Source organism: Capronia epimyces (genome assembly GCF_000585565.1).
Source record: "Capronia epimyces CBS 606.96 chromosome Unknown aczIQ-supercont1.3, whole genome shotgun sequence".
Classification (NCBI taxonomy): Eukaryota; Fungi; Ascomycota; class Eurotiomycetes; order Chaetothyriales; family Herpotrichiellaceae; genus Capronia; species Capronia epimyces.
Window position 1 is genome coordinate 90,108 of NW_006912906.1, and position 25,705 is coordinate 115,812.

The following is a 25,705-nucleotide window of genomic DNA, read 5'->3' on the forward strand; positions in this document are numbered from 1 at the left end:
GCGAACTGAAGGTGCAGAGCGTGAGCATGAGCGTGAGCGTGAGCATGGCGTGGAGTGCAATATGGCACGCACAATGGCACGCACCTGTTGGAATAGAAGAAGGCGGGTTGGGTTTGCGACAGGACATGGTTGAAGCGAAGCCACTGAGTGCTAGCACATCCTGCCAGACATGCGTGTCTGTAGATCTGAGATCTGAGAAGTGCGATGCTACTGCTACTGCTGCTGCTGTTACATGGAGACTAGGTAGCAAGCGACTCTCAAAGTCTAGTTACAACCAAACAGCACCATGCCGTTCTATACCACCGACCACCTTTTGTCTTTTACAGTAGTACCGTTCACCGTTTCTTTTAACATCTTCTCGCCACCGACACCTCACCAGTTGGACTCTTCACGGCCAGCCTGTCAGCCTTACCGCGAGGCAATTGTGGTCTCGGGAGATTCGACCGTGACGTTCGCTTCGTCCTTTCTCGCGCCCCTGTCGCTCTCCTCGTCCAGCTGCACAGCACGAGCCGACTCGGCGGCAACCTGAGCGGCGCGCAGACGGTCTCTCTTAGGCCTGGATTGCTCTGTTAGCCAAATGCGCAGCAGGGACAATTGCTACTTGTCGATTTTCAGATGCGGAGCAGGGACCACCGTCACTTGTCGCCCCAATTGCCACGAAAAAAGAACTTACTGCTCGAATCTTTCTTGCCAGCGCAGGAGAAACAGTCCAATCACACCCAGCCCACCCGCCAGGATCAAGATCTGGTACCCATACTTGTAATGCGGAGCGTCGTACGTTGGGAAAAGGACCACTGATGCCAAGGTCAGTAAAGGTTGCCTGGCTACACATTGCCTGCCAGCCAGCCGCCCAGTTCCAACGGGTGGTTTTTGGGGGGGGGAAACTCACATGGCGCCGTCATGGAGAAGGTGTAAGTAAACATATTTCCCGTGGCCACGAGGAGCTGCCGTAGGTTGGGATCATGGCCGTTCAGTTCGTTACCCCAGGCCTAGGACATGTCAGTCGAAAAGCAACGTAGAAGAACGCAACGTAGAAGAACGGGTATATCGACGATTCGCTTACAATGACGATGGCCTGGGACCCGGCACCAGCGAAGGACAAGTAGAATGCAAAAAACAAGGCAGCTCGAGGGATATTCCAGATGCTGAGCATAATGTTGGAAACCAGCAGCAAGAGTTGGATAAAGATGCTGGTCAACAGCCGTTGTTTCGTCCGGTCCACGTAGATGCCGAACACAAATGCCGTCACGACGCTGATGGCACTACCTGCGGTCGGAAGGACATTGCATTGATACACAGAATATCCTTCCGCCTTAAGCCAGAGGTTGAAGAAACTGGTTCCGAAGCCAGCCTCGGCCACCCATCTAGATTGGTGCATTAGCATTGCTCTCATATATAATCCATTTGACCGGCAGAAAGAACATCATAAACTTACACATATGCGAAGATGAACAACCAGATGTGCCAGTCAAAATACACCTTCTTGAGGACCTGCAAGCTTAGTTTGCGTGGAGCGCCGCGTCCGATCCTCTCAATACGTTTTACGCCGTATTCTTTGTCCTGCGACGAAAAGGTTAGTGGCCAGGCATCCATCTTCGTGGGATTCGTATACCTCTTTGGTCCAATAGATTGCCTTGGTTGTATGTGGAAGATCAGGAATGGCAAAGATGCCGTAGATGGCGATGGGAATGGAAATGATACCGTCCTAGGAAAATGGTCAATAACTTCATCAGACTGGCCAGATTTGTGATGAATCAACGGCAAAGCCTGTCAAAAGACGTGGGCAGTCTCTCCAGAGGCATACTGATTCCTTCATGCCTCCTTCATAAGACCCTAGAGGGCTGGGATAACTCACCATAATAAAAAGCCATCTCCAGCCGGCCAGGCCGTGTTTTCCATTCATGCTCTTATACAATCCAGCTTGAAGATATCCGCTAAACATGTTGGCAATAGCAGTGGTCTGCTCAAATATAGCAACCCGCTTCGTGAGTTCGTTGGGCCCGTACCATCCTCCCAGGAGGGAGGAATAGCCAGGAAACGAACAAGCCTCAAGGAGACCAACAAAAAACCGTAGCGCATAAAGCTATATCGGATGTTTAGCGGAACAAGTATATCCAGTCGGAAGGATACAGAACACTTACGGTCTTGACATTCTTCGCGGATGCCATCACCATGGTCAACGCGGACCATAAAATCTCACAAGCAGGGATCCAGTAGGATGGGCGAATGACGGAGAGCTGGATCAGTTGAGCCGGCACCGTGCCGATGATGATGCCGAGATTGAAGTAGGTGTTGAGGAAGTTACGTTCATTGCCGTATAGTTCCAGCTATGGCAAATCGGAAATGTCAGCCAGAGGTCCATTTTCATTCCATCAACACTGCATCAAGAAGCCGCTGAATCTTTCCTCATGAACATAAGCCTATGTCCATGGTCGCCGCAGTACTTACGTCTTCTTTCATGCCACTGACGAAAGCGTTGCCTGTTCACACGTTGGTCGTATGCTTCATGTGGCCACCAGGCCCGGTGACACTTACTGTAGTTGTTCTGATCGAGAACCTTGATGAAGTAACCCAGACAAATGTACGAACTGGTGCCGACCATGTCAGCTCCCGTCCGTCCGACATGTTGTATGAGACGATGATTCGACTTACAAGAGGAAAGTATCAAGCTTCTGGACATATTTCCGCTCTCTAGGGTCGCCTTCCACAGAGTCCCATACCAGCCCAACAATACGGCGCCACCAGTTCGTGGTCTTCGTCTTCGTAGGCTCGTCTGGAGCCTGCTGCGAGGCGGCGTCGGTCGTAATCGTCTTCGACATTGTGGCTTCGACGTTCTGGAGAAGGAACCATGTCTCCTCCAGCGGCGTCCGGTGGACGTACCCTTTTTGAAGGCTCTCATGGGCCCTAAGCAGTAAGCACGTAATATCCCGCCTGCTACTTTGGTATCTCGGCACTAGACTCTGCGCTGCTCTCGCCATCATGCTGTTTGATGTCGAAATAGTTCTCGATCATGACTAGACAGGGAGCACATGCTCGTCGATATTGTGATTGGCCACATGGTCTCGCCAGCAAGCCGGTCCTTGCTACAGCTGTTCTAGTGTGATGGTCGCCGTCAACTAGGTCCATAAACGGAGTACAACCATCCCACGAACTTACGGAGTAGCGTATGTGATAAACATCGAACCCCGACAGGCCCGACAACCCCGACAACACCGCCACGCGATCGCATCATTGTTCTTATAGGCTCGTCATCCGCAGTACGCCGACAATGCCCAGACCGCGATCACTGTCGATAAGCGAGATGGCTCAGAGGCGACCGTGAGTCGAAAGATGAGAGGAAGTAAGTTATAGTAAAAGCGGCACGGTCGGGGTGAGCGCCGACGTGAGCTTGAGCGGCAAGGCTGAAGGCTGTAGTAGTAGGTGTCCGTACAAGATAGACGAGATAGATGAGATAGATGAGATAGATATTGCTAGTATCCTCCAATATATCCTGTGCTAAACTCCTAGATATGTCCTTAGAAGCACCACTGAAGGTCATTACAGGTAGTTAAACGATTATAAGAGGTCCTGAGCTTGATATAAGTGACGTCTCACCCAGCTCGGACACTTAAGGGCCCCGGGGGCTGAATGGCTTAGGCTCCTTAGGCGGCATCACCTTCCTAAACCTGGGGGAGGTCGGGGCTTAGGAGGCAGATTTTACTAGGACGAAGGTCTTAGTTCCGGGCATCACATGCTACGAGTGCCTCAGTCTTGGCCTGGGGCTTAGGGGCCTTTCGGGCCTAGGGACCCCTAAGCCTCAGGGTTGCTCTGTCCTGACCTAATATGGCCAGGGATGGCAGGCTGTTACTCTTACTGTTTGTTGCCACTATGTACTCCGTATACTGTAGACTTCCACTCTGAGTCACTGCCGCTTTCAACGCCGCCGGTCTGAAGTCCTTCAGGTGCTGGTACTGTCTTTCTGGCTTGGGGAGCTCGTCTAATTTCTAATTCCAGTCGTTATCGTCGTTATCTCGTGATCTCGTCATCATCATCGTCGCATGATAACCGTCGAGCTCCATCTGCTCCTCCAAACTCGTGTCCATCGATTCACCCCAAGAAGGCCAGGACTGCTATCAAATCAGATCCTGTTTGGCTGAGACCTCCTGTTCGATCTCCTCTTGACCTTGATTCATCGCCTTCAACCACCCGAGAGCCTAATAACTCAGATCCCAACTGTCCAGTCTACCCACTCGGGGAGACGCAATGGCCACAACGTTTCCTTCTTCACCCTCTGCCTCCGGCCACGGCTCCTCCATTTCTGCCGCGCCAAATCCCCCATATCAATTCACCGTCTCGGCCGATATGTCAGTTCCCCGGCCAGCCTCAAAGACCAACTCCCTGGGCTGGGCCGCCTCGGATTGCCACACCTGCTACGCGCGGGGACGGCCTTGTGACCGCCAGAGGCCGCGATGTGACACCTGCACCAAGTCCGGGGTTCTTTGTGGTGGATTCGTCCAGAGGCTCGAATGGCAGAGTGGCCTGGCCAGTCGAGGGAAAATGGCTCGGAAGAGCTTCGCTTTTCCTGCTCCAGAGAAGAAGAATCGGCCACCTCCGAAGGGAGCAGCAGCAGCAGCAGTAGCAAGACCAGAGTTGCCTCGACCGAAAACCTTTACTTTCGTACGGGATAATACTACGGGCATTGTTAACTCAAGTCGACCTGGTGGTGTCGGTGGTGCGGCCCTCAAACAGAAACCGAGTCGACGAGAGCAGCACGTCAGGTTGTTGAACCACTCGGATGGTGACGATGACCACTGCAGTCAATCACAACGACGGCCGTCGTCTCGTCATCAGTCAAAGACCAACCTGTTGAGTGATGGCCCCGTGGCCGTCCTACCGTCGCTGCCGCCTCCGACCAAGGAAAAAGAGTCGACTGCCCTTCTTCGCCCAATGAACAATTTCTTTCAGCTACCGTCCGACGTGTTGGAGATCCTATCCTTCTACGAATGGAGGTTCTCCTTTGTCACCCTGACCTTCCACGTCAGAGTCAACCCGTGGCAGTCGTGTCTCCCTATAGCGTTTGAACATCCACACCTGATGGACGCAATCGTCGCGCTCGGCAAAAGATACCGCGCCCAAGTGTCGAATTTGAGCGAGGATCTGGCTGTGCTCGAGCTCAAGGACCGGGCGTTGCGATCATTCAACAAAACCCTGGGCACGGTGACAGCCGCACCTGACCCGGCAGTTCTAATCGGAACCATCTTGACCTTGATCGCATTGGATGTGAGTTTCTTTATTTTGGCATCCGAGACGCCACTGACCAACGAACGACAGTACGCCGAGAGCGGATATTCCAACTGGTCGCACCATCTCCGGGCTGTCTCTAGCATCGTCGAGGCTGGAGGAGGAATCGACATGGTCCGAAACAACTCGTCCCTTCGGAGCCAGATGGCCATGCTGGCTTGGTACGATGTGACCAGCGCCCTGCTCTCTCGCCGAGGCCCCATCTTCCCCCGGCGGTACATCGAGACACTCATGACCTCGCGCTCCGAGACCGAATGGAGTCTCCTGGCCCTCAACGGCTGTCCCGACGCCCTCTTTGTCGACATCTACGACATCGTGTCGGCGGCGGCATCTGGCGACGCCACCGTTTCCGAAGCCATGGAGCTCGAAAGACGACTATGGACCGCCCGGTTCGACGATGTCACCGACGAGAACGTTTCATCACTACTAGATTGCTGGAGATTCGGACTGCTTCTCTACTGCGCTCGGGTCTTCAAAACACACGCTGTGAATCCCTTCCCGGGTCGGGCTCGACCATCTTCCGAGCCAGGTGAGGAAGATCACAACGACATCCGCGCCAGTCAATCTCCAACCGCCACTTTCTCGACAAGCCGTCCCATGGCGGCTTCGTCACCCTCCTCCAGGTTGGACGAATCACCGTTGCCCACCACCAGCATCATTCGACCCATCAACCGGTGCCAGTCCTTCGCCGACGAGATCCTTGGGCTCGTGGCGAGGCTCCCACCGGCCTCGCCGCTCCAGAAGCAGTGCCTGATCCCTCTGGTCCTCGCAGCATGCGAGTTGAACGCGGACCCGGCCCAGGCACCGTTCCGAGCCATGACAAGGGAATACTGTCAGAGGTGGAATCGGCAGACGGGGCTCCGTCTCTTCAACACCGCGCTGGACCTCGTGGAAATCGTTTGGCAACTGATCGACGAGGGCCTCGTCGACGTCGAAAACACCTGGTGGAGGGACGTCCTCGGAGCACTGTCGAGGCTTCGTCTCCGGCGACTCTTGGTCAACCACAAGGACAGCAGTCACCCCGCTTGGGAGGAAGAACTGGAGTCATCCAAATCCTGGCTGCTCGGCTAGCCGGCTGGGCTTTTGTTTTGATTGAAGAATCAGGGTCGGGGGTTGGGGCACGGGAACAGACTACGACCTTGTGGTGAAGTTTTTCTTTCCTGTTGCGAGATGGAGGCTATCTATCTATCTTTGTTTGGGGCTCGATTGGTTGGATACCCGAGTGTCTTTCTCTGCAATGGCACATACTCGATAGTGCGTCGCCATGGATGGGGACCACGCCCCACCACCCGCCCGCCCCCCCCCCCCCCCCCCCCCCCCCCCCGGGAACCCTTCAAAACAAATCTTTGTACTTCTGCTCCTCGGGGTGCAGCAGGACCATGGGATTGCTCAAGTTGACCCAGCCCAAGAAGGGTCGGGACAGGCCCCAGCCGACGCGCTCCTGCAGCCAGTCCGGCAGCTCGCGGATGCGGTCCCAGTCATTGGCCAGGTACTGATTCTCCTCCTGCCTCAGGTAGCTGCGGGTGAAGAAGCAGGAAAAGACGAGCCTCTCCTCGTCGCGGGTCCGGTTCGCGCTGCCACCGTGGTAGCAGCCGGACAGCAGGATGAAGGCATCGCCGGGGTCCAGTTCGGCGTAGCTGGTCTGGTCCTCGCGCGCGGGCCCGTCGCCGTAGTCCCACAGGTGGGAGCCGGGGATGAACCGGGTCGCGCCGTTCGCCTTGGTCGTCTTCTTGCCCGCGACGAAGAGTCCGATGCCCGAGTCTCGGCCCATCTCGTGGTGGGCCACAGACCGATGTTGGCAATGATGGATCAGGTCGTCCCTGTTGAGTTCCGGGTTACAGAGGGTCAGGGAACAAGCGCTTGCAGGAGGGGACCGGAGGAGGGAGGGAAAGGGAAAGAGGAAAAGGAACCCGCCCGTCGACGACTCGAGGGTGTTCCGTACATACCGGTGGAGAGACTGGTCTCGGGCACCCGGGCCGATGCTGAAGACGATGGTGTTGTTGAGTTGAGGTTTGGAAACGCTGGCCTCGTTCTTGTCGCCGACCTATCGTTTGTTTTCACTCTTTGGTCAGCCCCAACTGCTTCGCTGGCCACGCAACCTATACCAGAGTCAGGATCTTTCTTCCTTACCCAGCTGCTGACCTCACTCGTCAAGAGAGCGTCCACCACTTCCAGCCACAGTTCGTGCCCGACCAACCTGGTCGCAAACGTCTTGGATTTCCCCACGAGGCCGAACGCCCTGCGTGTCTCGGGCGGGAAGAAGTCTCCATTCCAGGGAACGTCTTGGTCCAGCCAAGGGCGGACGTCGGCGTCGATCTGCGCCACCTCTTCGGGCTTCAACATGTTGCGGACAACGACACCTCCCGACACTTTCAAGGCCTCGACCAGGTCCGTCGCGGTACACGTCCTCGCGTCGAACTCGTAGACAGGTGGGACTGGCGATTTGGAGGATTTGGGCTGGTCGTCAGGGACGAATTTGGATTCGGTCTTCGAGACCGGACCAGTGGATGATGAGACGCCAGCCTCAAGGGGCTGATCGAGGAAAGGAGCCATTGGTCGATCACAAGTGATGTGACGATCTTCACAATCTGGTTGGGGACTGACTGATGCTCTGAATGCCGTGAACGGAACGAAAGCACTGGAAAGAAAGCAACTCTTATATAGAGGTGAGAGGTGAGAGGCAATCCCGCGCTGGCTCCAAGGCCGGCTTGGACGACTGTCGTTCGGTAATGGGATCATGACTCGTCAAGGGATTGGTCACGGTATGCTGGAAATCCGAGGGAACTGGAACGACAAGATACGAGTGGGTCATCTCACCTTCCTGAAGCGATAAGGGAGCTCACTATCCCTACTAACTAGCAGCACCGAGAGCATCGGGTATGCATGGATGCTCGATCAAGACTAGTCAATACGAGACCGGCACTGGCATGTGGCAAGGAATGGCAACGAAGGCTGGCCGCTGGCTGGCTCCCTCCTTGCTCCACTCGGCATGCATGAGGGCCGGAGGAGATCTTCTCCCTCCAGTACTGGTCCTGCCGTGTCAACCTGTTTATCTTTCTGGGACCGGGAGGGTTGGAAGTGTCAGGTTAGAGACTGGACTGGCTGCTGGAGGAAGACAACTCACATGGCCCGCTATGATTCAAGAATGGTGCTTCTGATGCGATCGAGTCGCCTTTCACAGCCACTCTGGTGGTTGTTTGGGCCGGATACCAAAGGTCACGATATATGATTTTGCGGTGTTTCGGATTCTACAAGACTTGATACCCAGCTCTCACCAACTTCGATCCTCTCGGTCAGTACGGAGTACCTGTACACTGTCTCTCTATCTCTCTGGATCACCAACGACCACCTTCTTCCCTCTCCCCTTCTCCCCCTCTCCCCCTCTCCCCCTCTCCCCCTCTCCCCCTCCTTCCCTTCGTCTTCTCCTTCTCGCCCGGGTAAAACTGGACCATCAATGAGCGCCACGGACGACCAAGGTGTCGGTGTACTCCCAGTACATCTTGGCGGACCACCTCCTGATGGCCTTGCCGAACACGATGAAGAACAGGAAGGTCATTGTGCAGCCGAACGAGAGCATGCCCACGGCCACAAAGGTGTCGGTCAGGCCCTGGCTGTTGAGCCAGGGGGTGATGCCGTAGGAGAAGCCGAAGCCGAGGGTGTTGCGGACGATGATGACGAGGATGAGGGACTCGCCCGCGATCTCCTTGAAGCTGTCGATGTCGTACGCGAGGGCCGTGGACCCTCCCGCGACGACGGCGAACTCGACCATGCCGACGCCCACGATCAACCCCATGAACTGGACCTGGTGGGCGGCCCCGACGCCCCACAGGATGAAACCCGCGGCGCCGACGACGGCCGAGAAGACGAGCACCCAGAGACGGTGTTCCGGTTCGCGGATGCCGCCGTTGCGTCGAGCCAGGTACAGGGCGACCCTGTCCCCGACCCAGCCGGCCCACAAGGCCCCCAGGACGGCGCCCACGAAGACCGACAGGAACCCTAAGCCCACGGCGCTCGTGGAGAAGTTGTATGGGGCCGCGCTGAGGACCAGACTCATGGTCGCGTTGACCACGTTGTACCACGACAGGTTGACTCCGTACAAGAAGCCGGCCCACACCACGGTCGGGAAGTGCAAGATCATGAGCAACGGTCGGTACATCATGACCAGCATCTGTTGCACCGATGGCCGACCCCGGAGACTTCGAAAGAGCGCCAAGTTTTGCAGGTAAGTGCGTGGCGGCGTTGAATAGTAGGTGACGCTTTCTCCCACTGGAGCCGCACCTGTTTCGCTGCCCGCCTTCAGGACCGTTGTCTCGTTCTTTTCATTCTTTTCAGCGGGAACGGCAGTCTTCTGGTCTGGCGTCACGTTCTTGGATGTGGCGGTTTGGACCGCGACCTCTTCGGTGACGGCGTCGCCTTCGTCCACACCTTCGATGGTTTCACGGAAATACATGGTTTCCTCGAGCCCGAAAAAGACGATGACCGTGCAGACGATGAGGACGATTGTGCCGAACCAGATGGCGGCTTGCCAGCCCATGGCATCTGCGATGAAGCCGGCGAAGAAAGGGGCCAAAGAATTGCCGCCAAAGACGAAAAGGGCGTAGATGCTGTACAAGGGGTTGTCAGTCCAGGGTTCGCAATCCAGTCGGTGGAGGATTGGCAAGATCATCTGAACCGGCAGAGCTCTTGTCTTCTTACCCAATATAGTATCCTCTCTCATGCGCAAAGAACAGGTCAGGGACGGAGACTTCGGGCAGCGATTCCGTCGGGGCGGCGAAGAGGCCGATCAAGATGCGATGGCCGTACCAGTCGCCATTGGTTTTCGAGTATGCCGTCCAGACCATGGGTCCGATGGAGAGCAAGCTGGACAAGATATAGACGCCACGGCGTCCAAAGACCAGGGCGATCGGTTGCCACACCAAGCAGGCCTGCCGACGGTCAGTTTCCAAAGGGGTCAAGAGTCCAGACTGTGTGGCACAAAGAGGCATGGAGGACAAGCAACGCACCCAACCGAGAAAGAGGAACATCAGGCCGGCGCCGGTGTTCAAGGCCGAATACGAGATGCCCTCTGCGGCAATGTCGGCCAGGACCGAATACTGGACGGCGGTGGAGATGGAGATTCCAAACACGTAGATGTACACCATCCAGATGGCCCTCTGCTTTCGCCATCGCGGCCAGTTGAGGGGGTCTTCGGGATCGGCACTGGGGCGAGGGTTCAATACGATATCGCCTTGGTGAAGGGTATGGTGATCGGTGTCGACGAGGTGGATGGTTCCGGGCACAGCGTCCCGTATTCCTGGAGCCATGGTATCGCGGGCCGGCTGTGTTCAACACGTTGCAAGATGGAACAAGACTCACCGCTCAGCTTGATTCTTGAGGGGTCGCCATGATATAGATATTGAATCCCCGGCCGTTCCGTGTCCGATTCGAGGTTCCTGCAAAGAGAATCGACTCCATCGACGTCAAAACGATCTACATAGCGACCAAGCCTAGTCCGGAGGTAGGCCCGGGCCTGGTTGAGCCTTGCCCACTCTGGCTTATCTCTCCTTCCCTCCAGAGTCTGCTGGACGATATCTCGCCAAGGATTGCTATGGAGATGGGCTACATACCTGCTATGTAGGTACCTAAGGTCATTCATGATACTACGGAGTACGTACTTGAGGATGGGGATTGAAACAAGGCCGACTGGCCATGAAGATATGAAGATGGGGCAGTGAGAACGGACCCGCCAGGGTTTGTACCTAGGTAAGGAGACTGATTCGACGAGGTACAGTACTATACCCTATATTCCCCTATCTCTCCTTCCTGATCGGGAGACATCTGTCACACTAAGGCCAAGCCCCTTGGCCTCCCCAGCCTACTAGCATGGAATACCGTTGTCTAGGTATGATAGATGATACAGATCCTTTCCCAATCCATGTTATCTCACCTTCTCATGCACTTTCACACGATGGGCCATGGAGCGATCCGAAAGAAGAGGTCTGGGAGGCTGCCATCCTCGACTCTACACTCACCCTGGCCATTGAAAGAGGAAGGTGAGGTCGAGCTCGCATCACTCGTTCTTTTCTCTACTCCGTCGGTATATCTTTTAGTGCTGAGAGGAGGGACGTCGCCCTGAGAAACATTACCCGCAGACCAATAGGCGGCATTGGCTTTATAAGGACTTGAATGTCCTAGGCTCTGGAGACCTGCTACAGTTGCACACCGCGATTCCCACCTTTCACCAATCTCGACTCCTGCCTGGTCGTTTCCTACCGTCCTGAACATGGCCACCATCTGCTCGCCTCCGGCTGGATATCCTCCCGAGATCACCGGATATGCCGAACCTTGGATCGTGAGCCCTGGTGATCAGGTCTCCATCAAAGTATGAGCTCCCCTTCCTACCATCTGGTAGGCCCCTGGTGAGAAGTCACGCTCCTGGCTGGAAATGGACGAGTTACGAAGAGAGCCCGAAGGCGGAGGGGCTTATCGCCACACAGTACCCTCCCCTGCCTCATCTGGATACTGACAGTTTTGGCTTCAGATTTCGTCGACCGAGCCCGAGTACCAATACCAGACTGTGCGAATCATTCAAGGAGTCGACCTCGAGCATTCGCCTCCGAAACAAGAAGAGATCATCGCCACCATTCCCGCCGGCAAGGCACAGGGCCGATTCCAGCTTGCAAGACCCGGTTCCTACGCCATTGTCGACCGCTGGATCCCTGGATCCTGCTCGAAACAACTCGGCCGACTCGGAGTCTCCTTTTACATGCAGCCATGGCTCCCCGAATCCGGCCACACCCAAACTCTGGTCTCTGCATTGGATGTCAATCGCCACGTGGGATTTACGGCCGTCATCCTGCCCACGGGAACGCTGGAGTTCTGGCTTGGGACCGGGAGCGAAATCGAGGTTGTTCCCACTGCCTTCCGCCCGGCGAAGAAAAGATGGGTGCAAGTCGAGATGGCCGTGGACGGAACCGACTTTACTGCTGCCATCACGCCCCAGGCTCGCTTTGCCGAAGCCGGACTTCCTCCCGTGACGGTCAAGCATCAACTGAGAGGTTCGTTCGCCATGTTGCCAGATATCCCACTCCTCTTCGGCGCGAGCTATGCTCAATCCCCCAACGCCGCCGACTCGCGGCCCACCAACTTTTTCAACGGCCGACTCGATAGTCCGTGCATCAAGACAAACACCACCCCCCTGGTCAAGTTTGATTTTTCCCGGGACATGACCACGGATTTCATTGTCGACGTCTCTGGACATGGACACAAAGGTAAATTGGTCAACGCACCCACTCGGGCGGTCAAAGGCTACGACTGGGACGGCACCGAGCCGGATTGGACGCGGGCAAAGTACGGGTACGGGGCGATTCACTTCCACGACGACGATCTGGACGACGCGGAATGGGACACGGATTTCACCATCACCATTCCCGAGGACGTGCGTTCCGGGGCGTACGCCGTCAAGGTCGAGTCGACCAACAAGAAGACCTCGGATTACATTCCATTCTTTGTCCGAGCAGGCCAGGCGGCGGGCCAGACGCAGCAACGGGAGGGCAAGGTGGCGTTCGTGCTCTCGACCCTGACGTACCTGGCGTATGCGAACGAGCACCTGTTCGAGCGGGAGAAGCGACGATCGGCCATCGACGTCGGCCCGGGGTTTGACACGAGCTCGATCTGGCCAAGCGAGGATTTCGAGCGCCTGAAGCGCCGGTCTGACTTGGGCTTGTCTCCGTACGACGTGCACAACGACGACTCGGGCGTGGTGTACTCGTCGGCCAAGCGGCCGATCCTCAACCTCCGGCCCGGGTATGTGATGTGGGCGATGGCGCGGCCGCGTGAGTTCAGCGCCGACTCCCTCTTCATCGGCTTCCTGGAGCGCGAGCGGATCCCGTACGAGATTGTTACGGACCACGACCTGCACGCGCAGGGCGTGGCGGCCATCGCGGGATTCAGTACCGTCGTCACCGGCCACCACCCGGAGTACCCAACCTTGGAGTCCTACGACGCGTACATGGCGTACGCTGCACAAGGCGGCAACCTCATGTACCTGGGCGGCAACGGGTTCTACTGGGTGTCCTCGACGGACACTGCGACGCGGCCGCACCGGATCGAAGTGCGCCGCGGCGACCAGGGCGTGCGCACGTACGGCCTGCCCGGCGGCGAGCGCGTGCACAGCCTCAGCGGCCAAGCGGGCGGCATGTGGCGGTCGCGCGGGCGGGCGTGCAACGTCCTCTTCGCCGTCGGCTTCTCGGGCGAGGGCGCCGGGCCGGGTGTGCCGTTCGCGCGGACGGACGTGAGTGCTTTTAAAGATGCCAGCGCCAGGGCCAGCGTCGCCTGGATGTTCGAGGGCATTGGGCCAGACGAGCTTATTGGCCAGCACGGGCTCGGGCGCGCTGGCGGGGCGAGCGGCGACGAGGTCGACCGGTACGACGTTGCCAACGAGAGTCCCGAAGCCGCAATTGTCCTGGCTTCGAGTACGGGACACTCGGACGAGTTTGGCATCGCCCCGGAGGATACTACGTTTCCCATCGTCAACACCCTCGGCACCCAGACCGACCTGATTCGGTCGGATATCACGTACTACGTGACCAGTGCTGGGGGAGGAGTGTTTTCCGTCGGCAGTATGAATTGGTTCTGCTCGCTCGGCTGGGATGACTATCAGAACAACGTGGCCACCTTGACCCGGAACGTGATCCTGGGCTTCTTGAAGGGATTAAGATAGTGGGGGGGTAAGTATGTATATATGTGTGTATATACACCTACCACATATAGTATACTATATAGAAAGAATGTGTGTGTGTGTGTGTGAGAGAGAGAGAGAGTACACCTACCTACCCACGCATACCAGACTATATGGATAGATGGTGCGGTGTATAGTACTGTACACTATACACCGTACATCGTATACTATACATGGCTATGCATAACATGACAGAACGCATATGAAAGATAAGATGAACAATCCGTCGAGTTCGTCGCTCAAGTCCTGTATTGTATGTAGCTATTAGAGCGGTGCTGTGTGGTGCCGTGCTGTACGCTGCTGGAATTGAGGAAGGAATTGATAATCCAGATATGGAAGGACCGGGATCTCCCATTTCAAGCCTCCATTGATTATACCTAACCACCTACCTACCTATAATATATTATCATATCACTTAACTGCATCAAGAACTTATATTTGATTTACGACACCAAAGAGGTCTCTATACCCAAGGTATAGAGTACAGTACCAGGTCTAGTAATCATCATCATCGTCGCGGTCTACTGTATCCGTGCCGATTGGATCAGCTTCGTCATCTTCTGTGCTTCTGCTTCTGCTTCCGCTTCCGACCCCTCCTCTCCTCTCTCGGTCGGTTCTCGGTCCTCGACTGAAATCCTCCTACTACGTATCCGTATCCGTACTTGACACGCAACCACAACTACAACACAACTGCAACTGCAACCATAACACAACCACTTCCAGTAACCAAGACTCAGATAAAGCGCAATGGTCGACTTCCCGCCCCCGACACTCCAGCACGCGGCGGAAGAAGTGGCAGCGCTGCTGCGGGCGCGGCAGGAGACCATCTCCGTGGCCGAGACTGCCGCGGGCGGGCTGGTGTCTGCGGCGCTGCTGGCCACGCCTGGGGCGTCGAGGGTGTACAAGGGCGGGGTGACGTTGTATACGCTCGAGTCGAGGCTGGCGTTTGCGGGTTGGACGCAGCGTGACATTGACGAGTACGACGGGCCGACGCCTCAGCTGGTGGCCGGCCTGGCGGGCCATGTGCGCGACTCGTTGAAGTCGACCTACTGTGTCGGCGAGGTTGGTTGCTACCCTACCTCTACCCTCTACCATACCCCTTTCGTCTTCTTCCATCCCTTCGCCGTCAACCTTGACTCGACTCGCCTCTCTTGTCCCTTGCTTGTGCGGCGGTGGTGGTTGCAAGGCCCTGCATGTGTCGTTTCGTCTTATCCTGGCCCGAATCGGAATTGAACCCATACAGTGTATCTCCCATTTGTCCTGTTCATGATGGAGGCTGACGTCTGTCTGGTTGGACTTTCGCAGAGTGGAACGGCAGGGCCTACCGCTAGCGGCAAGACCCCCAACCGACAACCGTGAGTTCCAGGAATCTTTTTTTGCCCCCCTTCCCCAAGGTTTGCATTGGCAAACCAGTACGAACTAGTTCACCGACTGACACGTCTTTGGCAATCAAGGGGCTACGTCGCACTGGCCGTGGTGGGAGACAAGGGTGTCTTGAGCAGGGACTTGGATACAGGGCTTGGGGGGGATCGGCAAGCCAACATGGTCGCCTTTGCCGTCGAGGCATTGCGCCTGGTCAAGGAGTACATATCAACAGGTGGCGAGCCCGGTGCGAGTGGGAAGATCTGACCCAGGGGAAAAGAAATGTCTCGTCACATACACAGTAGTCTGTTTGATGGGGGGAAATGGCTTAGGCCTCCGTAGGATCAAACGGCAAATGAAACTTTGAATGTTCGGTTCTGGATCCCACTCGCACTGCTGCTGTAAGGCCCTGATCCCGGATTCGAGTGCCGTCGAGATCTCGTGGACGGCGAGACTCGCAGATGCAGTACTCCGTACTCCATACATAGCAAATCGAGCCGCCCTTCCAGAGAGGGGTTGGTTGTTTTGGCGTCGACAGTAGTGTAACGCGACGGCAGGTATTCCTACACATCGACTGGCCAGCGAGGGCTCTTGATGGTGGGCACGAGGCCGCAATCACAGTGATCAGATGGTGAAAGCTGACAGCCAAAAGCCAAAATCCAAAACGAGCATGGCCTGGATGCGCTCAAGCCGCGTCACAGAAGTGAAAGCTAAAAAACCCTCCGGCTGACACTTGCTAGCTGAGATCCGAGATTTCGGATCGCATCTGGCTTTCCGACATGGACTCGTGGGGTGGGAGCCTGGAGGGCAAAAGCACGTCCCAGCCACCTAGGTGCCAGCTGTAAAGGCCGACAGCAAGCTCCGCTGGTCCCCTGCTGCCATGCACCTACCATGCAGGACGCAGGCCAGAGATGATGGGATCCGTGAACCATAAACTGCGCCTGGCATGGCCACATCCCTGCCAACGATATGTACCAGCCCACTTGGGTGCATTGGGGCCCCCAGGGTCTTCAGGTCACTCGTCGTGGTGACAGGGAACAGAGGGTGGTGGGCTTGGGAGCAACCAATTTTCTGGGGTTCAGAAAGACCTGTCAGTGCTGTCACACCAGAGAAGGTATACCATTCATTCCTCTCTTTTTCCCCTCGTGGCTGAAATGGTGTGGTACTGAGGTGTTCCATTTGACAGCTGTCAAGTTCCGACAGGAACCAGCGTGCCACTCATACTCCTGAACCGTCGGCGATTTACACCGTACAAGTACCAGGACCTCGGAGGGCAATCACTAGCTTGTTCTCCGACGGGAAGCTGGCGGTCGGTCAGGTGAGGGCGTCGAGAGTTGCAGGGGAGGGGGGCGATCAGCAGAATCTACTATCCGTGCGGAGGATTTGCTTTTTCAGATGCCGACGAGGACGGCGCTAGTTAGAGGCAAGAGGTAAGAGGTAAGAGGTAAGAGACAAGAAATAGTTGGCGATTTGGTTGACCAGTCGGCGTGACAGTGGTAGTGGTAGTGGTAAGTAGTGCATGAGGGATAAGGACAAACAGAGCCTTGGGAGCTAAGCCCACCCGTCATCACCACCATCAGTGCTTAGGCCGTCACCATACTCTATGACGCCTAGGCACCTCTGGAAGGCTGGAAGCCCAGGCCCCTAAGCCCAGAGCGCAGGCTTAGGCTTAGGAGGCTCCAAGGATGGTTGAGGGTGGTCACTATTATTGTGGCAAGTGGTAAGTGGTAAACGGGCATAGCAGCCGGGAGGCTGAAATCCAATCATCGGTACAGTTGCAAGTGAGGCGGTCAAATCAACGCCAAATCACATCACGCAGGTTCCTCATGCCTCTAATAGGTACTAGGTAGGCTTAGGTACTAACAAGTAGGCTTGGGTAGGCGTAGGACGCTCAGAGGCTGCTAGACAGCCAATCAAGCCTCTCCGATCGCGAGCCCTTCTACTCTCGACCTGCTAGGTGCCTGCCCATCTCGATGATGTGATTAACAATTAGTCCTCGCTTGGGATCATGGCCACCATAACCCAGACCACATGGGGGCGCCCTAGTCTGACGCTCGGATCCGATGCAAAAGTCACACTCACATTCACAGTCACAGTCACCTCCCAGGAAACAGATCTCGAGATGATGAGGGAGGCGAGACGTGTTCGGCTGCCATGGATGTTTTCAAGGGCGGTTTCGTCGACAACTCCACAGGCTTTCGCGCTGACTCGAATCAAATCGAGGGACCAGGCACCTCTGCCGAACCCTCGTGGCAATGATAATGTCGAGCACCCGGGCCAGGCCCGAGCCAGTCCCTCCTGCCCAAGGCGCTAGGTTACAGCACGCTGACCAGCATAACGGCGCTTGTTTCAAACTGGGCGTGGTATCCCATTGCCTCCATCCCCATTGAAGATCAGGCATGAAACTTGCCCGGAGCCAGGAGCCATTAGCCCCCCATGGCCCATGGTAACACGACCCGAAGGTGGAATTCGACGATGACAATGCCGATCATCTCTGCAGTGTGGGAAGACGTCCAAAGCGGCTTGCGGTGAATAATGGAGGAGAACGCATATGTATGCGTACGTACGTAGTAGTAGTACCCTGTACTCCGTCCTTTATATTCCATGCAAAAGGTTAGCGGGCACCACGGGTTGGGTCGAATATCCGTGAAAAGCTTCGATGCGGTATAGTTGGAGTCCGCCGGAGGAGGTTGGCTATGGTTCATCTCGGTAGAGCCTGGAGAAGCCTGTCCTAGTCTTTGGATTAAGGAGATTGCAGAGTAGCATGTTGGGCCAAGGGGTAAAGAGTATGGAGTACGGAGTACGTACTCCGTACTGTACATACCTAACAGGTAGTACTCCGTACTCCGTACAGTACCTTGAGAGTATCCGTATCTGCCTCCGCCTTGAGTGATTGGACGGGCGCCAGTCACCTAGCAGTGGGCTTTCGCTTGTACCGTAGTTTCCACCGCAGGGCGCAGGACCATGTGCTCGAAGCGAGTAAAGAAAGGATCCGGACTGATGCGATTGCGATACGATACGATGCGATGTGATGCTGGTGCTGGTGCTGGCGCTGGCAGCTTGGACAATGGATGGTGTCAGTGCGTGACTTGCATACTAATTGTGACAGATATGGATACTACCACCTACCCAAGGTACTACTGGCCACTGCAGACTCCAGGGTCCTCCATACTCCGTAAGACTCCCGTCGTTGTCTTCCACACGCGAAACGGGACGTCGTGCCGTCTCGAGTACTTCCGTACTCGTGACCGTCCATTATTGTCCAAGTGGAGGGAAGCCGTGGGCCGTGGGCCGTGGGCAGTGTGCAGTGGAGTTGGCAGTGGGCACCGATTGAGATTGAGCCGCCTTCTCGGATCTTGTACCAGCATACCACGTAATAGTCCTGGTACTCCGTACTGTTGTAGGCATTATTCCGGAGCATGTTGTAGTGCTCCGGAGGTGCTGAGGAGGTAAGGAGTACGTACTCTCATATCCACCCACGTGGCGACACCGAGGGCAGGCTGCTACAGCTTCCCAGCTATCCAGCTAAGGACAAAGGAGGCACTGTTGCTGAAGAAGTGCGAGAGGCGATGTCACCTGTTACCGAGATCGTCAAAGAGGAGGAGCCTAAGCCCAGGAGGCGGTGGCTGGGAACTTGCATCATGCACCTGGTGTTTCAGCTTCCATGGGCCACCTGCAGCTTCTAGAATTTCCGACGTTGCGGGTATTGGGCAAAGCTGACGCCCCAATCCCAATTCGTCCGAGGTAAGTGAGCCATGCATAGGTATCGAGAGTGCCTCGGAAGGAGCCCGGGCTGCTGGGAGGGTTCAAGCTGAGGCTGCAGTGGACAGCTAGGCTACCGAAGTATACTTGTGTGGTAACGACAACTGGACGCGGTTTCAGGATGAGTAGCTGTGGCAAGGCTTGATGCGCCACTCGAACAGTCACAGTATCAAACCTCTTACCAGATAGGTAGCTGTACTCCGTACCTACCTAGGTTTAACTACCTAGACGTACCTGATGCTCCTTCCTGCCTGCGGACACGACAACTGGAAGGAGTGTTTCCCGGGCTATTTTTCCAAGGCTTAGGAGACTCCGAAGCTCCGAGAGTCCCGCCTAGGCAGGTACCTCTCTAGCAGTAGTACCTGCCCATCCTTGTACGGTCACTGCCTGTGTTGGATCGATGTTTCGCACAGGTTCGTCTTCGAGGTATATGAAGTTGCTTTGGCTTTGGACAGCGTCCAGCTGTTCGGGAGAGCTTTTTCACCTAGATGGAAACAGTACCTGGTGCCAGACACGATAAACTCGGTCCGGGTACGGGGGCGGAATATAGATGGATTACAGCCGGTGCGCGGGTCGGCTATTGCTAATTAGCAGAGGACAGCCACGTCCTGGCCACTGACTACTAATAACGCTACGGCCTAGGTTTTAGGGCCCCTTAGCCGTGAGCCTTAGGGCCTCAGCCACCTAACGCCTTAACCCACCTAAGAAGCTGTGTTCTGGCTCTTCCCGGGCCATCTTTTAAATTACTAGGTATCTAGGTAGGCACCTAGGTAGGCAGAGATACTCCTACTGCCTACCTTAGGTAACTAGGTACGCATACACCCCGGGCATTACCTACAACGAAGAACCTCGACGTCCTAAAGCCTCCTGAGCCTTATCAGGTACGAGTAGTAGGTAGTAGGTAAGGTACCTACCGAGGTACTCCTACCTTGGGCAGTCCGGGACCTGCGGAGTTCTGTCCTGCACCGTCATAATGATGGCACTACTGGCACTGGCACGCGCACTGCCAACTTCGAACTTCCTCTCTCCCTGGCACCTCCAGCACCTCCACTGGCAGCCTCCGTCTCTGTCTCCATCAAAGCACACTGCACGCATGATGAACACTCACTCTCTCGCCGCTCGCTGATCGGGTCCGCTGCAGGTCCACTGCTTGCTTCACCATTTGCAACTAGCCCCTCATTCGCCCACCTGGCTAAAACCAGCCTCGGACACCGCCTACTCCCTGACGGGGTCATATCCTTAGGCCCTTAGGTCCTTAGGCCTCAGCCTGCGGCCTTAGGAGCCGTCTCAAGCCGCTCTACTTGGTTACCATTCTCTTGGGTTTGTCTCGCCTTGCCAGCTAGGAGGCGCACGCGCTAACAGGCGTTAGCAAGCCACCCTCAGCTCTAGAGTTCCAGGGCCGATCCTTTCTGCTCCGTTCAAGTTTGCCTCACTCCTCCCACGCAAGCCAGGGACAGACATACGGAGTACAGCTAGCCCAACAACCCCGTTTGGGCCTCACCGCGCAACGCAGGTTCGTCAGTACATACTCAGTAGCGCGAGTCAGTGCCAACCCTCCCCCCAAACCCACTCCTCCGCCTGTCCCAAGCCGCCAATCCGGTCCTCTACAGCCTCCCTACCAGCTACTGCGCTGCCTGGCTTCATTGGAGCTTTTTAGTGTCTACCGACCTTCCCGAGTCGAACATCTCAAGAGTCAAGACCAGACCCATCACTACATACTAACAGAGAATATCCATCCCACCGCGATTCCTTCCTACCCGAGCGACTGGCCGACCGACCGCCCGCCCGCCCGCGATCGGCACCTGCGAACTTAGACCCGTCCTTTTCTTTTGTTGCAACTTGCAAGCCTTCCTTCGCCCTGTTCTTGTACTCGTACAGTAACCTCCAACGGTCGTGGCCGCTGATCACACTCAGACCCAAGACCCAGACCCAGACCCAGACCCCGAACTGGCAACCTAGCACCCTGGCTGCGTACCCGTCCACTTGGTTGCCTCATAATTCCGCCTCGGACTTTATCCCCACCGCTTCTCCGAGGCGTGTCAACCACAACCACTACGGCACAAACCGCACTCGGCGCATCTTCTTGTTCCATTCCATCACAATCACAAGTCACACCCAGCGATCAAGTCCAATCCAGGCCAGATCAGACCAGACTGCTGCTGCCGTTGCCGTTGTGCCTACTATATCAAATAACTCCTTCTTTGCGACTGCGCTGCCGAGCTGCTTCCTCGAATCGCGCGCATTGGCCGCAAGCTGGACGTTCCGCCGGACCCCGCGCTCTTGAACTTCTACTGGAGCTCAGCAACACGTCGACCAAAGCTCAATTCTTTACAATCCAGTCCCCCGGTTTGGAACCAGGCCTGGTTCGCATCATCGGTTCATACTTCTGATCGCTTGACCTTTTTCCTTGTCGTTTGGGCCGGTGGTTTTTGTTTGTTGTTTGCCAATCGACAGTGACCGTCCTCACCGCCGTCGCCAACCTCTGTCCCGCTCATCCACCATCCACCATCGAGTTGTGACCGGGCCTGTCTGATCGGTGCTGCAGCCCTGCGGGTTCGCTATCAACCCAAGAGAAGCCGACTGATTGCGACGGTAGAACACGCCGCTGTTCTGCCCCGGTCGACCCAGCCATTGGCCACCTGACCGACTTTGCTTTGTTCGCCTTGGTTGCGGTCGCCGACGGGATCTCTGCAAGCTTACCTGCACGGGAGCTGGGAGGGACACCCGTTTGCCATGAGCCTTCCTGTTGATTGCGCGTCCCGCTTCTCTGGTGCATAAGGTCATGCCGCATTTGTTGTGCTACGTGTCCTTGGGTATAGAGACGAGGGAGGTACGGGCTTGTTTGCTACACACGGGATCCAAGGTTGAGAATGGCGGAAATGGGTGACGTGGATTTGAAGCACGATCGATCCAATCCTTACGCTCCTCCGCCACCAAATCCTATCCACCGTATGCCGCCAGCCGAAACCCCTCCGTTACACAGCTATCCTCCTCCGGCTCTGCCTCCACCTCCAGGGTCAGCGATGCCACCGCCAGCCCCGGCATGGAATCCAACGCCTTCGCCTTACAGTGACCACTCTGACCATCGCCCACCTCCTCCAGACATCTCGCACCCGCCGTCGTCGTATCCAGCTCCGCCTCAATCGTATCCGCCGCCTCCACCACCACCACCTCCTCCTCCTCCTCCCGGGCGGGAGACGCCAGGTTATCCTCCCGATCCAGGACCTTACGGACGCCCAGGAAGCGTGTCAGGGCCATCGAGATCGCCCGCCGAAGTTCATCATCCCCAGTATCACCCTGTGAATAGCCAGCCCCACGAGCCTCCATACTATTCGCCGAGCCCTGTTGACTATAGACCGCGTCATGCGTATTCGGGCCCCGAGAACCAGCCCAACGGAACTCACCCGGCGCCGCTTCACGTCGTGACAGGCCATGAAATGATGCCGGGTCAGCCTGCTGGGCCACCGCCGCAGTACGGGCCACCCTCCGCGGGACCGCCTCCCCAGCCGCCAGCCGGCTATTATTACGACGCCTACAGCGCAGCCCAAAGACGCAAACCTGTTCGAGCAGCACAGGCATGCGATTCCTGCCGCCAACGGAAGGCGAAGTGTGACGAAGGGAGGCCGGAATGTCAACACTGCAAGGAAAACGGCTTGAAGTGCTCCTACCGAGAAATTCCTCCTCAAAAGTCGGAGAAACAAGTCCTCGCCATCACCACCCAGTTGGAGAATTTGAGCGAGGATATGAAGAAGTTGGTCGAGAACTCCAAGGCCCAGGATGAAAAGATAAATCTGTTGCTCGCAGCCCTGGACAAAGTCCGTGCGGTCCAAGCGGCGGGAGGAGGAGGGGCGGAGACGCCCGAAAAGCAGAGACCCAGGTTCACCCAAGTCCAAGCACCCACCAGAGTGGCCATCCCGAACGAGCCTACCTCGTTCGTCTTCGGCCGCCAAAGGGAAAAGAGTGTTGAAGGGATGTCCATGTCGCGAGTTCCCAGCCAGGCCTTAAGACCTGAGCTCAAAAGCCACGTTTCCAATGCCGATACGGATTCCATGGACTTTTCCATGCCCCCCAAGCACACGACGGCGGCTCAAAATTTGCTCTTTTGGCCAGCGATCAATGCTCTCGTTCCTGATGGCATTACACCTTCCTTTGTCATGGACGAGGAGACAAGTCGGGGCCTATTACGCCTGTACGGCTCCGGCGAGGGCGATGGCAAAGGCGACGGCCGTGAGAGTGCGTCAAGTCCGGCGGGCAGTTCTTCGTCAGATGGGCGGCGCATAGATGATGAAATATCATCGTCACCGTACGGCGTCTGGGGCAGTGGCCAGATCCCTCAGCCACCGGCATCGAGTCCTCATGGCGGGTTCATGATTGATTCCGAGGCAGTGGATCGCTATTTCAAGAGCTATTTAGACAACATCCACATTCTTCACCCCTTTCTCCACCCGAGGGCCTTGCGCAACATGATCCAGTCCTTCAAGCGAAAGTACAGCTGGAACTCGCGGGCCGCGCAGCCAGTGGCCACGGCCATAGGCACCAAACGAAAGCGGGAGAATACCGACTCGCCCACTTCCATGGAGGAACTCAACACCCAAGGCAGCTTCGCTAATCGCACTTCCACGCGAGTGCCGGTTCAGTCCAGTCCGCCGCAAATCGAGCATTCGATGGACAATGCCGTTGTGCTACTTGTCATGGCCCTGGGGAAGATCACAGCACATCGCGATCCCTTGCCCGGACCGGCACCGACGACCAGTGTGCGGACTTCAACACCATACAACAACACGCTGTACTCGGATCTACCCTTGCCACCTGTGCCCATGTCGGCTCCTACCTCTCCGTTCAATACTCAAACAAATCTCAATGGAATAAGCGGTGACCGATATCTCAGCCCCGCCAATCCACGGGCCAAAAACATGGACACCATGCCTGGACTGGCGTATTTTGCCAAAGCCACTGTCATTCTGGGGGAGCAACCGGGGGGCCATGATCTCTCACACATCCAAGCCTATCTCTTGGCCGGGTTGTACATGGGACAGCTGGCGCGCATCATTCCCAGTTACTCCTACATCAATCAAGCTTGCGTGGCAATTCAGATTGTCATCGAGTCGCCGCCGTACTTGTTGTCGACGATGAATCCTGTCCGCCGTAACTTGATCAACTTTGCCTTCTGGTCATGTTTGCAGCTGGAGAGCGACATTGCAGCGGAGATGCAGCTCCCCCTAAGTGGCATCACACGATATGAAAGCTCTCACCACAAGGAAATGCCCACCGATCTCACCCTGGAACCGATTCCCGAAACCAACACCTCGGAGGATATCTTGCGCTATTACTCGTACCAGATTCAGCTACGGTTGACCATGAATAGCATCCATTCGACGTTGTACCGCGCATCGAAAGACCCGCAGTCGAAACCAAGCGCCACCATCATGGCGATTCTGGACGAGAATCTGGAAGACTGGCGAAAGATGCTGAATGATTGGGATTGGGATGACCAGGACCACGAGAGCCCCAACATCAATGTTGCGCGGATGCGAGGCAAATACTATGGAGCCAAATACATCATCTGGAGGCCGGCGGTGCAGTATGCTCTTCAACAAGCAGAGGGAATGCAACGAGACCGGCCGCTGGAGTCGCCTGCCAGTTACGGCCTGGGGAGTGAGTTTGCCTCACCTTCGGGTTTACCGCGGCCTCCTGCTCAGGGGTGGTCGATCAATGATCGAAGTGTGGAAATCGACGACCTGCTGCGTGGCGCCAAACTGTGCATCCAGGCCGCCATTCGTAGCACGACGGTTTTTGACAAAGTGCCCCGCCGCCTAGTTGTTACCAACATTTTCGGGACGGCTCATGCGTAAGTGGCACACTCTCCTGGTTCAATCCAAGCATGCTGACAGATGCAGACAATTCGGGAACATGCTGGTGCTCTATGCCACATATACCTCACCGCACCCGCGATTGCACGCCTTGGTGGATGCGGCCACTCTCAAACGATTACACAACCGCACAGTTAGCATCCTACGAGAGAATGAGAGCATCTCACCCATTCTGGCCAAAGACTTGAAGATTCTGGAGCACGTTCGAAGCAAAGTGTTCCCCTCTCAGACCCAACCGTCGCAAATGCCGCCTAGCACCTCTTCAAGTTTTTCTAGCCGATGAAGGCGAGGCTGAAAAGAAACTAGCCAGGTATTGCGAGATTTGATCCAAGTTGACTTTTCTTAAAATTCCCCCCATTTAGCGGCGGTCTCGTCGAAGCGTTCAGCATTCAAACCAGCATTTTCCCAGACATTCCATGGAGTTTATGATATCGATACGGCCAACTGGGAGGAATTTTCTTCATTATTACAGGCCGCCTTGCTCTTGCCAGCCATTTGGTCAATGTCGCCTGCCGACACCCTGCCATAGGAGTGAGGATGGCGGGAGGAACTACGACACGAAGGACACGGCTCGCTCACCCCCCGAAGAACATTGTTACAGAGGAATACGGCACTGACGGCTGGCTTGGCGACGGTTGTGTCTGCAGAATTTCAGGAGATATCCCCTTTGTTGTATATGGTAACAGCGCTTGTCATTTCCCTTTTGATTTCC

General features: G+C 56.1%; 7 protein-coding genes across 7 annotated transcripts; 4 read left to right on the forward strand and 3 right to left on the reverse strand.

The window, feature by feature from the left end:
• Positions 1-408: 408 nt before the first annotated feature.
• On the reverse strand, positions 409-2,819 carry A1O3_03285 (uncharacterized protein; the record flags this gene model as incomplete). Its single annotated transcript, XM_007733423.1, has 11 exons — positions 409-556; positions 674-794; positions 890-989; positions 1,064-1,364; positions 1,436-1,560; positions 1,613-1,705; positions 1,856-2,083; positions 2,142-2,327; positions 2,449-2,480; positions 2,536-2,588; positions 2,653-2,819. 11 exons carry the CDS (start codon positions 2,817-2,819, stop codon positions 409-411), a joined length of 1,554 nt encoding a protein of 517 aa, XP_007731613.1.
• A 1,423-nt stretch (positions 2,820-4,242) lies between these two features.
• A1O3_03286 (uncharacterized protein) lies at positions 4,243-6,351 on the forward strand (the record flags this gene model as incomplete). Its single annotated transcript, XM_007733424.1, has 2 exons — positions 4,243-5,259; positions 5,311-6,351. The coding sequence occupies 2 exons, from the start codon at positions 4,243-4,245 to the stop codon at positions 6,349-6,351; spliced, it is 2,058 nt and encodes a 685-aa protein (XP_007731614.1).
• A 262-nt stretch (positions 6,352-6,613) lies between these two features.
• Positions 6,614-7,833, reverse strand: A1O3_03287 (uncharacterized protein; the record flags this gene model as incomplete). Its single annotated transcript, XM_007733425.1, has 3 exons — positions 6,614-7,100; positions 7,227-7,324; positions 7,411-7,833. The coding sequence occupies 3 exons, from the start codon at positions 7,831-7,833 to the stop codon at positions 6,614-6,616; spliced, it is 1,008 nt and encodes a 335-aa protein (XP_007731615.1).
• An 898-nt stretch (positions 7,834-8,731) lies between these two features.
• Positions 8,732-10,583, reverse strand: A1O3_03288 (uncharacterized protein; the record flags this gene model as incomplete). Its single annotated transcript, XM_007733426.1, has 3 exons — positions 8,732-9,884; positions 9,976-10,205; positions 10,284-10,583. The coding sequence occupies 3 exons, from the start codon at positions 10,581-10,583 to the stop codon at positions 8,732-8,734; spliced, it is 1,683 nt and encodes a 560-aa protein (XP_007731616.1).
• Positions 10,584-11,542: 959 nt separating this feature from the next.
• A1O3_03289 (uncharacterized protein) lies at positions 11,543-13,981 on the forward strand (the record flags this gene model as incomplete). Its single annotated transcript, XM_007733427.1, has 2 exons — positions 11,543-11,641; positions 11,801-13,981. The coding sequence occupies 2 exons, from the start codon at positions 11,543-11,545 to the stop codon at positions 13,979-13,981; spliced, it is 2,280 nt and encodes a 759-aa protein (XP_007731617.1).
• Positions 13,982-14,746: 765 nt separating this feature from the next.
• A1O3_03290 (uncharacterized protein) lies at positions 14,747-15,628 on the forward strand (the record flags this gene model as incomplete). The annotated part of the gene is made up of 3 exons (XM_007733428.1): positions 14,747-15,061; positions 15,305-15,354; positions 15,454-15,628. 3 exons carry the CDS (start codon positions 14,747-14,749, stop codon positions 15,626-15,628), a joined length of 540 nt encoding a protein of 179 aa, XP_007731618.1.
• Positions 15,629-21,993: 6,365 nt separating this feature from the next.
• A1O3_03291 (uncharacterized protein) lies at positions 21,994-25,276 on the forward strand (the record flags this gene model as incomplete). The annotated part of the gene is made up of 2 exons (XM_007733429.1): positions 21,994-24,971; positions 25,021-25,276. 2 exons carry the CDS (start codon positions 21,994-21,996, stop codon positions 25,274-25,276), a joined length of 3,234 nt encoding a protein of 1,077 aa, XP_007731619.1.
• Between the last annotated feature and the right edge of the window lie 429 nt (positions 25,277-25,705).